Source organism: Paramisgurnus dabryanus, chromosome 14 (genome assembly GCF_030506205.2).
Source record: "Paramisgurnus dabryanus chromosome 14, PD_genome_1.1, whole genome shotgun sequence".
Classification (NCBI taxonomy): Eukaryota; Metazoa; Chordata; class Actinopteri; order Cypriniformes; family Cobitidae; genus Paramisgurnus; species Paramisgurnus dabryanus.
In genome coordinates, this window is record NC_133350.1 from 6998475 (window position 1) to 7014012 (window position 15538).

The 15538-nt window shown below is 37.0% G+C and overlaps 1 protein-coding gene across 1 annotated transcript in view; it reads left to right on the forward strand.

Annotated features, from left to right (window-relative positions):
* diaph3 (diaphanous-related formin 3) overlaps positions 1-15538 on the forward strand; it is a 414251-nt gene that overhangs the window by 31170 nt on the left and 367543 nt on the right. Inside the window, exon 4 of the mRNA XM_073811820.1 lies at positions 3324-3428. Coding sequence (XP_073667921.1) covers positions 3324-3428 — 105 coding nt within the window. The remainder of the gene's footprint in view (positions 1-3323; positions 3429-15538) is intronic.

The following is a 15538-nucleotide window of genomic DNA, read 5'->3' on the forward strand; positions in this document are numbered from 1 at the left end:
AAAGGCAACTATGGAACGAAAATCCATAATGCGCAAGCAGAGATTTTTTGGCTACATCAGGCTTGGTTAGATGGGCCAGTTCTCTTCTGTCTGCACAGTTTGAACATTGTGTCAAGGCTTGTTGTATAAGTCATTGAATTGGTGCTATATACTGTTTTAATAGATCCCAATAGTCCCCCAGTGGGCAAGCCAGAGACAACTGTGGCATGAAACCAAAAGTCTAAAAGTTGTTGTACTGAACAAAATAACCTTGGCAGAACCAAGGGACCATTTCTCAACTGGCTTTTCCAAGTTAATGTAGTGTTGGTGCCAGTCATTACAGCCATGAATTACATTTATGTGATCTATTTGACAAAAAATGATAGATATAACCAAACTATAAAATTATTAAGTTGGTATCTTTAAGATTTCATGTTGTCTACTGCAGTGATTGTAGGCTTCTTTGTTGGCCTATACAAGAAGTTTACAAGTGATTCAAACTTTTATTACTTTCTGAACTGAAATAACTTCACTCTTAAAACTTTTGATTTGTGTCTAGGCTTAGATATTCACACTGTTCTGTTGCTGCAGTCGAAGTTAACTTCAATTGCACTTTAATTACTGTACAAAATGAACACAACTATCCGTTTGTCACAAACATGTTTGATCAGATTCTCCTGTAAAACTTTCCACAATCTTCCATGCTTTCGTATGGAGGTCCCTGTAGGTGCCCCCTCTTATAGTGGGGGTGGTGCTAGTGGTTGAGCAACGTCTCCAAGCTCGGATATGAGTGACAGGAGCAGCCACTGCTGGGTAGAAAGGGAGAGTGGGGATAGCGTGGGCAGAGACGCAGTCATTAGTCACGGCAAGTACGAGTTTGGATACATGAGCATGCCAGCAGAGGTGACAGGGCCAACCGTGGTAATGGATGCCTTTCCGCTGTGCGCCCTATCCGGATCTATCCCAACGTCCTTCTCTCTCTGTGACATGCAAAGACTGCATCACGACCGCATGCCCATCAATGAAATCTTAAACGGGCATGCTGATCTATCATCTCGGGAAAAGCAAGCATGCAAGAGCGTTGTGGGAAAAAGGGACATAAGACCAGAGGACACTCAATATTGTTTGCAGTCATTATTGTTTTTCTCTCTCACCTCCCTCTCAATATCTCGTTCTTCCTCTCTCTCGTATTGATTTTATTGTTCTTTGTTTTGCCATGAGACGACTTTGCTCTTTCGGTTGATTGTAGTTGTAAACTATCTATAAATGCACTCTGGTTTTCCCTGCCAGAGATACTGAGTTTGAGAAATGCCCTGTGTTAGTTTGCTTCTGCACTAGACATGTTGTTTCAGTTAATATATATATCTAAAAATATCTGCTTTATATATCTTCCAGTATCTGTCCTAAAGCTGTAGCAAGTTTGTTTATTAACATGCTCATTTCAGTTTTACTGTGTGTTCATTTTTAATATTTAGAAAATCATTTATGGTTTAATTAGCCAGTCTTGGGTTTAATTGTCATTTTTAAAAACATTTGTGGAAAATAAAGACAAATTGACTAATGTGTCCACATAAACAATATGTTTATAATGGCCGAACATGTGACAAGTTTGTCTTGTGCTTCGTTAATTATTATAATTTAATCGTTTTCTGTGATAAAATACCTTATTATATGAAAAACATAAATCCAAAGCACTTACTAATTTCTTGGGAAAATGCAATTAGATACTGGCATACATTAAGTAGAGGTTGGTATCTTTTTTGTTGGCTCTGGTTGATCAATATAAACCGAGGGGCAACCTACCGATCTCTCAGATGAAGCCAATTCATGAATATCAGCTGACGTCACTCACATCTCAAACTTGTCTTCCGTCATTTTGAGTACCTGAAGTGGTCGCAAAAGAACTAGAATGTGTCAATATGTTGTGAGCATCAAAATCGCTATTTTTACAACACTAAAAAGGCTCGATACAGCATAATACTTTGCTCAAAGTATCACCTGTGTCTCTACACATGAACTCAAGCATTGAGAACATTGTTTGTATACACAGAGTTTACTAAAAATTAAGGTTTTAAACAACTGACTGATTATTTTGGGGTCCGCCTGCCGTCATCTTGCCAGTCAAGATGTATCGATCTCCGAATGCGACGTAAGGAGGGAGGAGAGTAAAGATGGATAGCTCCTAAAGCATAGTTCCATATAAAAGCATGTGACAAAACAACGAATTATCCAAGTGAAAAACAATATTGACCTTCTAGTTGAAAAAGGAGCCTTATATGAGATTCATCCATTCGCATTTGGAAATCGATTCTTTATGTCTGGCAAAGATGGTGAGCTGACATCATAACAGCCAAAGTCAGTTGTTCAAAACCCTTCTTTTTAGTAAACTCTGTGTACACAAACATTGTTCTCAATTCAATGTGTAGAGATCCAGGTGATACTTCAAGCAAAGTTTCATGTTGTGTCGTGCCTTCTTAGTGTTGTAAAAATAGTGGTAGTTTGGTAGGAGCGGACAGCGTCTGGAAGAACGCATCAGGGATCCAGTAGGCATCACACCCTAACCAAGATTTTTTTTAAGGTAGCATTTCTTTTCATGACATTCGAGGTGCGAAATGTTTTTTTTTTTTGTAGCCATTTCCTGTATCCGTAAGAATCATAGACAGTAAAAGATAAGAAATCCGTAAATCTTAGCAAGCTAGCCAAAGCTTGTCAGTATCTTACTGGTACTCTGCAGGTACTCAAAATGGCGGCAGACAACTGGAATGATGTAAAAGGTCACATGACTGATATTCATGAATACAGAAGTGACTTAAAGTGCAATTCATCGATTGGCCACTAGAGGCTCCAAAAGGGAGTCAATTCCCAAAGACCTCCATGTTAAAATGGGCAACTTTACAGCAGAAATAAGTTTACAGCCCACATCTATAAGATTTTGGTCTATATATCTAATTTTGTGAGGGGCTAAAAATATTTTTGTAACAAATCCGTTTAAATTTTATTAAGCCTTTAAGTTCTGCATAAATAAGGGCATGGCAACTTGAGTGATGTCACAGACATCATCCATCTTTTTACGTCTATGATATGAACACTAAAACTTAAGAAGAACTTTGTTATTATCTGCGGTGTAAATTGGATTCCAAAAAACATTCTAAAGTATTTTTCCAAATTTCTCTTGTGTATAAATCAGTGTCTAATTTGTGATTCCCTAAAATCTCCCTTTCTAAGGTCTCATCATTGATGATCGTGATTCTCATACAAAAGGTTACATTATAGAGTTTTGTATTGAGAAACTTGGTTTTTCTTTTAACTTGCTTCTTTTTCCTCCTTGTGGTTTGTGTTTTCAGGAGGATATGAATCTTAATGAGGAGAAGAAAGCCCCACTCAGGGAGAAAGACCTGAGCACAAAAAGGGAAATGGTCCTTCAGTACATCATCACAGCTGCGAAAACCGTAAGTCAAAGTGTGACACCATCCGCATACTCTAACATGTGCATAAATCTGAAAGCACAAGTAAATATTTTTGCTGAGCACCATTGCCATTGTTTTCCTTTACGTTACCATCTACTTTATGAAGTGGTTTATCTAAGTTGTTTTTGAAAGATTTTTTCTGTCTAGCTATGAGTCAAAGTCTACAACCCTATTTAGAATTGGTATCTAAATAAGTATTAAGAAACGCATGAAAGCCACGGCAGACAATATTAGTGTGTATCTGTGCTCGTGTTCAGTTGTTGTCAGATATCTGATCTGAGTGTGTGTGTGTCTGTTATTGTACTTGTGGGTTTGCCCTGATAAAAATATCTATAACTGCAGGCCTCTCTTATGAGGACATTGACAAGCTAAAGACTGTATTTATCTGAGATGATTGCCTTCATTTTAGTTTGTATCTTTTGTTCTCCTCTCCTGAGGTGAGAGGGAGGCGTTGATCTTCCTCGCGTATACTTATTAACTCATATTGCTATGGTGAAAGATGGCAAGATGTGATTTTACATCATGTCACATGTCCTTCACCATTTATTTTTGCAAAGTCTGGAGCTTTGGAAGGGAAAATATAGCAGGGAGCAGAAATACTGCTGAAAAGCAGAGATCGTTATTAATATACAATCCTTTGTAACGGTGACGGTGTTTTGATGCTTTTTCAGTCACATAAATACAGTGCTGCAGGGATGATGTATTTTTATAGGCCAACTTTTACGAGTTCTTATGTCAAATTTTTTTTCTAGTAAATTTCAAAATTCAAAAGTTTTGTTCATTCAAGAAAAATATACTTGTTGAATGTGTAAGTGTCATAAACTTGTTAAACACAAACGCCTATTTTAAAATCTAAAATAATCTATGGTAATCTAAAAATCAATGGGAAAAATGTATTGTCTCTCTGGCGAGAGAATCAAGTGTCCTGCAAACTTGGCCTACAAAAATACGTCATACCTGTGGCACTCTATAATGGTTTAAAGAGCACCTATGTTATTTTGTGTATTTGGTATAATATAATGTGTTTGTGTGGTTTAGTGATGCACCGATGTATCGGCCGCCGATATTTATCGGCCGATTTTTGAGGAATTTGAAACCATCGGCATATCGGCAATAGCACGAGAAAGGCCGATACCGATTGTTTATTAATTAACTGCATAAAGAAATCCATTATATGTAAAAAAAAAAATTAGTTAATGTTGTTAATAAAATAAATGCTGAATAGCAAAAACCATATTTGAAGGTTGTCATGCTGTCTTCTTATATTTGTTTTAGCTTAATTTGTGCCTCTCTTATTATGTTGGTCAGTTGAATGTTAATTAGATCCAATCCATGTTCAGTAAAAATAATTTTATGCAAAAATAAACTCGCTAATAGACCAACTGTATAGTATTGTATACAAGTGTTTAATATCGGTATCGGCATCGGTATCGGCATCGGCCAGAAGTTGTCTGTTTAAATCTGTATCGGTATCGGCCCAAAAAATCCTATCGGTGCATCCCTAGTGTGATTGGCCTGAATACCTCTGACGTCAGCCGGAAATGTGACGCTCCTTACCATGTGTGAAAGATTCAGTTGCTAACAGGAGTTAACTTACAGGCTGTAAGCCTGTCCGAAGCGGGAGAAATTCTGATAATGTCGGTCTTGTCTACATAACCAATGCCAGGAAGTAAACCGTTACCTGTAATCCATGTGTTTGTTGTAGTCCAAGAAAAGAGATTTACGTTGGAGACGATAACTCGCGTCATCGTTTACTTTGGGGTTTGTACCTTTTGCATATCGTTAACATGTACTAATACACACTTACACACCAAAGGAAATTTTAAAACATGAATCGGACAATAGGTGCTCTTTAATAGTGTATGGGATTTGGGCAGTAAATCTGCTGATAACATCATCTGATACTCACACATTTAGTTGTAACCCTGTGATGCAGAAGTTGAACATTTTTTGATTATCAAATTTGTGGAAAAAAAATGGTGTAATAGTGGACAGACACTAAATCTTTTCTCTATCTGAGCAGATGAAGAAATTATTATACTTTTGAGAATTTAATTGTTTAAAGATGTTATCCAGCAAATGACATCACATGTATGATCAGCATATATGTAAATGAAGACGATACAGATAAAAGACCGAAGACTGTTGCATTTGTGAACATTTACTGGAAAAGGTCAATTTAATGGTTTTTATGTGTTAAACTGGCTATTGTCTGCCCTTTTGTGTTAACATTGATAGGTTAATTAATTCGCTGAAATTAAACCTGATTCAACTTGTATGTTAAATGCTATCTGTTTGATAAATTGATTTGGGTATGCTAGTACAGCGTTGGGAACAGAAAAATTGCATTAGGTGTGCATTAAATACTACAGTTAGGTTACTCAAAGCAGCCTCACATAAACATGCAGGTTGATCTGCGTTAGATTGATTTCTAAATTCTAAGCCATGCCTTTTAGGGGATTGTTTGTCTGTTTTTAAGTCCCTATGTGTTGGTGACAGAATGACAAGCATACTAGTCTTAGAATTGTGTGTTCAACAAATCCTCTAGTTCTTCTACTGCACGACATGGCTTCACAGAGGTGGAAACTCTACATGCAGGATTTAGACAAGGTGGATAAAATGCATTTTTAGCAGGAATTAATTCCTCAATCTAATCCTCTTGACGGTTAGCCGTGCATTCATTTACAGGGCCTGCAAACGATGGGAGAGAAACAAAAACAAGTGAGTTTAATTATAATGCCATTCCTCTCTTTCCACTGAGAATTTAATTATTTTGGAGTGCTTGGAGATTTCAGGATGATTCAATTTGGATTGTATTTGCTATCAGGAGTGGCTGTCCGGGACTTGTGGTTTTCTCCAATCAGCTTTAGTCTCTGCTTTTAGAGTGCTAAAACTCATAGACATTGGGCAGTAACTCCCAGTGTTTTAGAATCTATTGAATTGCATCAGAAAATGGCCTTCAAGTAGACGACCCAACATTCTTCTGCCATCAAACAAATCCACATGATGCTGCTTTGTGTTGATTTGAAATGAAAGGCTAAAACCGTTTAAAGGCAATAAAGGTGTTTTACAGAAGTCAAGGCTTTTGATAAGTAATACTATTAAATATTAATAGGAAGACATCCATGCTTGCATTCCCTTAAGAGTGATACTCTTTTCAGCAATGAGTACTGAAGTAGTAAAGACACCACTTTGAAAAACAAAAGCACTAGAAAACTCAGAAAATCCATTAGTCCTGTGATTTTTTTTTCACGGTTTAAATTTTTTATAATTTAAAGTTTTACATTAAAGTGTTTTAGTTTATGAGAGCAAAGTTGTTGCATTATGCAATGTTTATCGCAGACCCCTTAAAAAATTTAATCAATGTGACAAAACAGGCAGTGATGTATTTTTCATACTCAAATAACCCTCTCCTTATTTTTGCCTTGATCCAGGTTCTTTCTCTCTCTTCAGGTCTCTCTCTCTTCAGGTCTCTCTCTCTCTCTCTCTCTCTCTCTCTCTCTCTCTCTCTCTCTCTCTCTCGCACACGCACGCACGCACGCGCACGCACACACACGCACACACACGCACATTCTGGTTTCCATGTTTTGTGGGGACATTCCATAGACGTAATGCATTTATACTGTACAAACTGTATATTCTATTCCCCTTACCTACCCCATTCCCTAACCCCAACCATCACACAAAACGTTCTGATACTTCACATTCTCAAGAAACATCATTCTGTTTGATTTATAAGCTTGTTTCCTCATGGGGACATCAAAATGTCCCCACAAGGTCACAAAAACACTTGTATTCCTATCTTTGTGGGGACAATTGGTCCCCACAACGTGATAATTACCAGGTACACACACACACAGGCTGTTTCTCAATATGCGTTCTTCAGCGATCTTGCGTTCTTGTGTTCTCACTCTACGTCATCATTAACAGTTGAAGATTAATTCCAATTCTCAAGAACACAAGTACAGAGGACGCATGAAAATACCCGGATGAGTTCTTGATATCGAGGATGCATCGAGTGCAGACTTCTGGGAAGGTCACGTGACCAACAGGAAGATCGGACACATCTCAATTCTCACAAGTGCGTTCTGTGTTCTTGCGACCTTCTGAGTTCGTTCTTCCGAGGTCGCCTGGCAAGACCAGTCTCCACGAGAACACAAGTCCGTTCTTTGCGTTGAGAAACAGCCATACACTTTCACTCTCTTTCTTTGTCTTTCTCTCTCTCTCTCTCTCTCTCTCTCTCTCTCTCTCTCTTTGAGGCTTTTTACACTTGGCATTAACATGCTTTTTCGTCGATCAGATCACAAGTGGACGACGTTAATGCCAGGTGTAAACGGTGCTCAAAACGTTTTGAGCTCGTCCACTTTCGACCACTTTCAAACACATCCAGAGGTAGTCGAAACCACTTTCGATCGAATCTCTTTGGGGTTGCGGAACGCATATGTGGTTGAATGTGTTCGAACAGCCACACACGACCGCCTTCTCTCCGCCCATTTATCTAATCTGAGGTATTAAACACAAGTTTTACGTCTTTTTTGACTTCTGGCGTGAACATACGGTGAACAATGCTATTTTTAGCCTTTCATTGATAAAACTAAAGCGTCTGATCTCCGTAGTTTCGTTTTGAAAGCGTGTGGAAGTTGCGCAATCCTATTTCATCAATTGCGCTGAAAATTCAGAGAAAGCTCTTACATACACATGTATAAAACTCTGTACAGCATGTTTACTTGCTAAACAAGCAGTGGACTCCGACATAATATTAGTTTGCGTCCATATAAACTCATAATTACTCCCGCTCGGGTTTGAATGATAGCAGAGAGACTCGCCCACCGTCTCACAGACCACCCCCTCACAGTATTCAGGACAGAAGCGGTCGAAAGTGGACAAAAGAGACGGATTTAAATACCAGGTGTAAATGTAATGTGTCTTTCTCGTCTACAAACACATCTTAATACCAAGTGTAAACAGCTTAATACCAAAGTGAAAACACATCTTAATACCAAGTGTACTTTGTCTTTCTCTCTCTCTCTCTTTGTCCCTCTCTCTCTCTTTTTTCTCTCTTTGTCTCTCTCTCTCTCTCTCTCTCTCTCTCTCTCTTTGGCTATGTTTACATTAATGCGTTTACTTTTTAAAACGCTGAAGACCCTGTTTTAGTTTGAGAACTCCGGGGTTGCGTTGCAGTGTAAATGAACGTAGACAGAGTCTTATGTAAACGAACAGCTGAAGTTAACGTGACAGTGCATCATTTTCAAAGTAAAAATTATTTTTATTCTGGTAAATGGGAGGTTTGCAATGGAGGTTTTGCAAAAAATAGTACACATCTTTGAACCAGCTATTATAAACGCTATATCAGATTGTTTTAACATGTATTCTTATAGATAATTTCTGTTTTATTTTTATGTTTGAATATTTTTGTAGTTTATGTTTTGTTTAAATTTAGATTATTAGCTTATTAAGAAAGTTATTTGAAACTCCATATTGCGCTTTTTGCTATTTCTGTATTGCTTGCGGAGGACGTGCACGGACCTCGCACACTTTTAAAAATTAACGTTATATGAATTTTTAATACTTTAGCCGGCCACGCTTTTTTGTCAGAGAACGCGTGTGAGGGAAAACGCACTGAACAGCGACAGGTAACGGAAGATAAGTTATTGGGTGTTTTTCTGAAAAATACAGTCAAAACAATGAACTATTATAAATATAACAGCGTGAAATGGCTGAAGTGGAACTCCCTACATTAAAGCAATAAGCATTTCTGTAGGGTTAAGCTGTACTTCAACTCTTTTTATGTTTAATTGAAGTTTGCTTTTGGAGAAATTTCTTTTTGCTTCAAGTTCGCTACTGTTTAGTACTGTTCCCTTGAATGTTTCCTTTTTAAATCATAAAGACCTTTCTGTTTGGTTTATAAAATCAACATTAACCTATTAATCATATTAATATGTTGTAGGGGGGAGCTAGAACAATATAAGACTTTCCCAAACACACTTTTATAGGTTCAAAAATAGTGTCTGTTGTAGTTGCCGGCAAAGGATGCAGGTATGAATGTTTGTCAATATCGCACACCCCTAGGCTGCATAAATGCGCAAAGGTAAGCTATTATTAGAGTAATAAGTTATTTTACACTTTTATGCGCATGCCCAGTTACGTGATAGGTCATGTTTCATGCATTTATGGTCGTGTATAGACCAATTTCGTGTTTGCAAACAGAGATGACGTTTTTTGTGGGCGGAGCCAAACTGGTTGCAGAAAGTGACTGCTCCGCAGTAGGGTTGTGAAGTGTTTTAGCATTAAACCGTGATTTTTATGGATCCGGTGTTCTGTCGAAGTCTGATTCCTTTATGTTTCCCTTTAGTGCAATGTTTCTTATAGCGTTTTAATCACATTACGTTTATTTTTTTAGATAGATCAAAAGTTTAAATGGTTTGGCTACTGATACATGTATGTAATGTATATGTATTGTTCTTTTTTGCTAAATCAAATATTTTTACAGTCTGAATCGCTAAAGTACATGTAAAAGCAATACTATCATGTATTATATATAATAGCGTTTATTAAATATTTCATATTTTTACTGTTTTTTTATTATTACTTCCTTAATAAATTCTAGTTGTAACATGATAAAAACGCTATAAGAAACACATGGAGGGAACAGACTTCGACAGAACACCGGACATCTTCTCTAGTTATTTTCTATTCTAATTATTAACAGATTTCCAGATGATTTCCTTGCTCCTTTCTGTCCGTTTAAGGGCTTATTGTAATCATAAACACCTACGTTTATCTTCAAATGATGTCTTTGACGATGGTATTCTATAAAAATGAAAGCCATCTTTTTTGGCATTCTTATTCTGACACTTAACAGCACAACCGGACATTTTCCAGTGAGTTATCTTGCTCTTTTCACTCGTGTCTAATTCATTTCCACTGTTTTTCTGCAACCGCATTGCGCGCGCAGCTTGCAGTGACGTAACTGTGACGTCTACTCTAAATTGGTCTATAGTGTGGATGAAGATTCATTTTAAAATGCCAGTATAAACGAGGATCGTTTTCATTTATAAACGCAAATGCTCTAAAGTAAACCGGGTCTTTGTTTCACTTTCGCTCTCTCTCTCTCTCTCTCTCTCTCTCTCTCTCTCTCTCTCTCTCTCTCTCTCTCTCTCTCTCTGTGTCTCTCTCTCTCTCTCTCATTCTCTGTCCTGTCCCTACCTTCCCTCATCTCTCACTCTCTCCATCTCTTGTCTTTTGACATTCAGGCCTGGTTGTTTACCCCCTGTCCATGTTCTTGACGAATAATTGCCTCTCAGTGAAGCCTTTCCTGTTGGCTCTGCTCCTTCGTCTTGCCTGGTAATTGAAACTATAGATTCTGGCATAGGCACCGTTCCCTCTCTCTGTTAACAACATTCACCTTTTAAAACATTCACCTTGTCATAGCCAGCAGAGATTTGGGGTATAATTACCATTTGATGTATCTTAAATAGATGGCCGTAGTCAAAGCTTTTGGGAATTGATGCATTGTCATTTGTCTTTGTGTAGTGCTCATTAATTGATAGTAAAAGAGTGGGAAAACAAGAAATCGCTGGCATTTTAATACTGAATAGAGCTGAATAGGTGATGTGTAAAATAGCTAAACCTTTGATCATTAAACAGTGTGAGTTCAGCATATTGTTTTGCTGCTTGTGTGTAGTGAAGATGGTTAGCTATGAATATGGAAATGGTGAATGCGAGGACACAGTGTCAGTGCAAGCTAATGGAGGATGTTGACTCATCATGTTCTAATAATTAATGAATGAAGACAAACTATACACATACTGTACAGGTTCACTTAAGACACTCTAATGCCAATACTCTTTCCCTGGTAGGGATGTAAGGCGTTCTTGTTTTTCATCATCATCATTACATTTACATTTATGCCTTTGGCAGAGGCTTTTATTCAAAAAATACTTGCAGTGCATTTTGTTTATATTCCCTGGGGATTGAACCCATGACTTCCGCGTTGCTAATGCAGTGCTTTACCAATCGAGCTACCGGAATCATCAGCATTCGTTCTTTCTTATTTATGATTTATGTGGGTGTTAGATATTTTAGAAAAAATGTTACTGAAGGTTATGATTAACGGGATTACATAAATTCTTATGGCACCATCTGCCTTGTGAAATAGTGCTTTGATTGGTAATTACAAAGTTTACTTGAAACTAACCTTTATATTTCTCTATTTTGTCCTTTTTGAATGTGAATATTACAAAGCTTGTGATCCAAATATTTATTGGGTTTTAATTAGTGCTGTCAATCGATATATATTTTTTTAAATCTAATTAATTACACTCTTTTTGTGTGATTTAATCGTGATTAATCGCATTCTTGTCGTGAAACTTTTTTGTCATCACTTACTATATGCCCCAAATTAACATTTAGACTCAACAAAATCAGTCACTTTGTGCATTTTAAGGTCAATAAATCAATATGGTGCATTTTGAGATTAAAAAGTCACTAGATTTTTGAAAATAATTTTATGTTCTTGTAATCAATTTAGTGTTCTATCTCATAAAATCTTTGGCTGCATATATGATTGATGATAATAGGGCACACAAGCCACATATACAATATATGATACTGTATGAGATTTATCATTGGTCAAAACATGTTTAATGCTTATAGAATAATTAGTTAATGAACAGGAAAGCAAACTTTGCACCCAGAATTTGAAGTGGATACTGTAACAGTAAAGTTACTAAAGTTATATTGTGACTTTCCGGACAGGGATTAGCTTAAATCAGGACTAGACCTTAGTTTAATTAGGAAATATAACTAGTTTTAACAAACATGCCTTCGTAAAAACCTTTTTTGGACTAGGGGTGCACAGAAATTTCGGCCACCAAAAAAAAAAAGAAAACACAGGCCGTTTCGGTTTTCGGCCAAGTGAAGCCTAAGTTTTCGGTTTCGGCCCAGAATTTGCATTTCGGTGCATCACTAGTTTGGACGGCTCTAAGTTTAATATTATTCTAGGGCTAGTCTTATCCTTGTCCAGGACACCGCCCATAGTGTCTGGAAAGGTTGTCTTTTGCGTAGATCATTTGGCAAGGCATCTGTCATAGAAGGTTGAACACCGGGCCAGAAGCACAATGTATCTAAAAATCCAACCCATTATTTTCTATGAATGTACACACTTCGGCTGCAGCTGTCCGCTGTGACTGGATGCTGCTCAAATCCCCAGTGGACCACTCACATAGTTACATTAAATAGCATCATATTTGAGCAAACATCTTTGTCTCTACAGTTACCACACTGTGTGATTCAACATTTGTTCTAAAAACTGAAGTTTGTAATAGTTTACAGTTTCCTGCGTACCAAACACACCTTTTTATGTGATGTAATAAGACTTTAATGATGACAACACCACACAATGCATATGTCTGTCTGTACTATTGTTTACGTGTTTCTCTGAGTAATTAGGATACATAGTTTCTCAGTAATAAGGATGTAGGCATGCTGGTGTCTTCACACTTTCTTTCCTCATTAGCATGTCTAGTACTGATGCTACATGTCTTGCACTTACCTAACGCAGTGTTTCCCAATCTTTTTGATGAGTTAAAAAACATACGGCACACCACTTTCACAATAATCATTATTGTACTGTATTAAACGTAGTATTCACATTTAATGTTAAACTTGATCTTGTTTTGATGAACACAAATGATATCCTGGCTGGAATTGATGACAGTGACACATGCTACTCTAACCAACTCAGCAACCTGGTAGCTGGCTTCGAGTGCTTTTTCAAACACTGTTACAGTGTTATTTTATTTATCTTATAAGACTTTCTCACAACGACCTGTTATAGATGGGCAGAACTTAGAGGTGCCACAAAAATGTAAGGTATGTGGAAAACAATGCGTTTTTGAACCATAAACCACACAGACACATTGTATTACACCATATACCCAAAGTAATATTCTGTTTAGCCACGAAATATGGGCCCTTTAATCAAAATGACTTTAAGTGCATTACAAGTAGTGATAGGCCGATATATTGCATTATATCTGCCAATATTTGGCTTTTTATTATCTGCATCGGCCGATAAATCTTTTCGATCAGCCAATAAATTTCTCTATTACTTAAATTTGTTGTTTGTAAAGAAAAGACACTCAGTGTCACTCAATGTAAAGCCAAGGTCTGACAGACAGTAAAATGACCAATGATTATTTACTTCTCTACATGATGTTATGTTGTGTCACACACAACAACACACTGGTTCACACTTATTCAAACAGTACAGTGAGTCAGATCCGCTTCGTGTCGTGCCACATTACTGCCTTGGGTGTGCATTATTTTCGAATAATTCATTGACCTGTCGTCAATTATTCTTTACACATTGGCCATACAGGTTTCTTAATATTGATGTCTGCATTTGCCATAAAAAACCCATATCAGTCGTCCACTAACTTCAACCTATACATTTTATTAGTATGCGTGTTTTGCCTGGGAATCGAAACTGTGATTTTTGCAGTTAGTCTAAAGGAAGACTTTTCTTGGCAGAGAAAGCCATCTCATAAGGCATTGCCACAATTTCAGTGGAAAATCCATGGATGAAGTGATAGATGTCACTTAAAATATCTAATTTTATTTCAGATACTGCCTTATAATGCAGCAAGTCTGTACATATCTACTATAGGCAGTAGTAGGCACCCTACATGGATTTTTAATGAAGCAAAATCATTGCATGTTATTTGCCGTGACCTCAGATGATTGCTCAGGAGATTTTTTTGTATTTTTTTATTGTTCAAAGTACAGTGTTTCGTTTTGCTAAAGACATTGAATTGATATTATACTATGAAAGATGTAGTCTAAAGCTTGTGTCCCTTGAATTACCGCTGGGGCTTATACAACCTAACCATTGCGTTAAATCATTGGTTCAGTTAAGTACTTATAAAAGATTGTATTTTGTGACTCATCATAAGTTGGTTTCAAAGATGACCATAGCTGAAGGTCAGGATTTCAAACTGTTTATTTTTTCTTCTTTTAAAGATTTGAAGGTGAATATATGGCATTGATCATTATTCAGTCTTAAAGAAATGTACTTCTAAAAAGATTTTGGTTATTAAAAAGACTATTGTGATGTTACCTTGTCAGACTCTACACATGGAACCAGACCACCAAAAAACCATTGAAGTCCTTTTATCTAATCTGATAAAACCTCTGCTGATTTGGTCAAATACAGATTGATTGTTAGTTGAAAAGTTTTAATAAAAAGTGTAGCTTTTTACCCACTGTGCAATGCACATGTGCAATGTGAGCTTTAGAAATGTAATCAATGTATATCAAAAGACTGTTCATTTACAGGCTCCTTGACAATGGCATAAAATCTGTGCCATAATAGACTTGCACTTTGAGTTAGAAATACAAAAGAACTTTGTACTAAATCACATAATTTTGTTACAGACTGACAGTAGCCTTACCAGATGGTAATGATTAAAGATTAAAAGCATAAAAATGAATTTAATCAAATGTGATTTAAAGTAATGAATAGGTTTTGTTTTCGAGATCTAATACACAGATATTGTGCATGTATTTGTGTGTTACAGGCTGCACGTTTCCCCAGATTCATTAAAATACAGGGACAGACACGCTGAGTCGGTCTCTTTTCCAAGGACAGCGCTACCATTAAGCAGTCACAACATTCATCAGTCAAATTAGGAATGTTTTATTCAGCGTAGAGAGAAAATGAAAATTCACAGACTCCTCAAAAGGTTATGTAAATAGCCAACAGTGTGCTCACAGCACTGACAGAAATGCCCACACATTTATTAACTGGTTAATTAGTTCTTTTCTTTTGCCTTTCCTTTGAACGGTCTGTCAGCAGCATGGGAGATACCTGGAGCTCTCCTTAAGAAACATGTAAAGAGAGATGCTCTACATTTTGCTTAGTATTGCAACTGTCCTTTGTCGAACGTATCCAACAGGGCTGCAAACTTGTCACCTTTCGGCGAAATTTGCAGTTTTTGATCCAAAATAGGTCATTCGTCTAGATTCGATGAGTTTTTGAAAATGATGGTTGAAGGTGGGTCGACAGGGTAGCATTAAATGAAATTATAAAA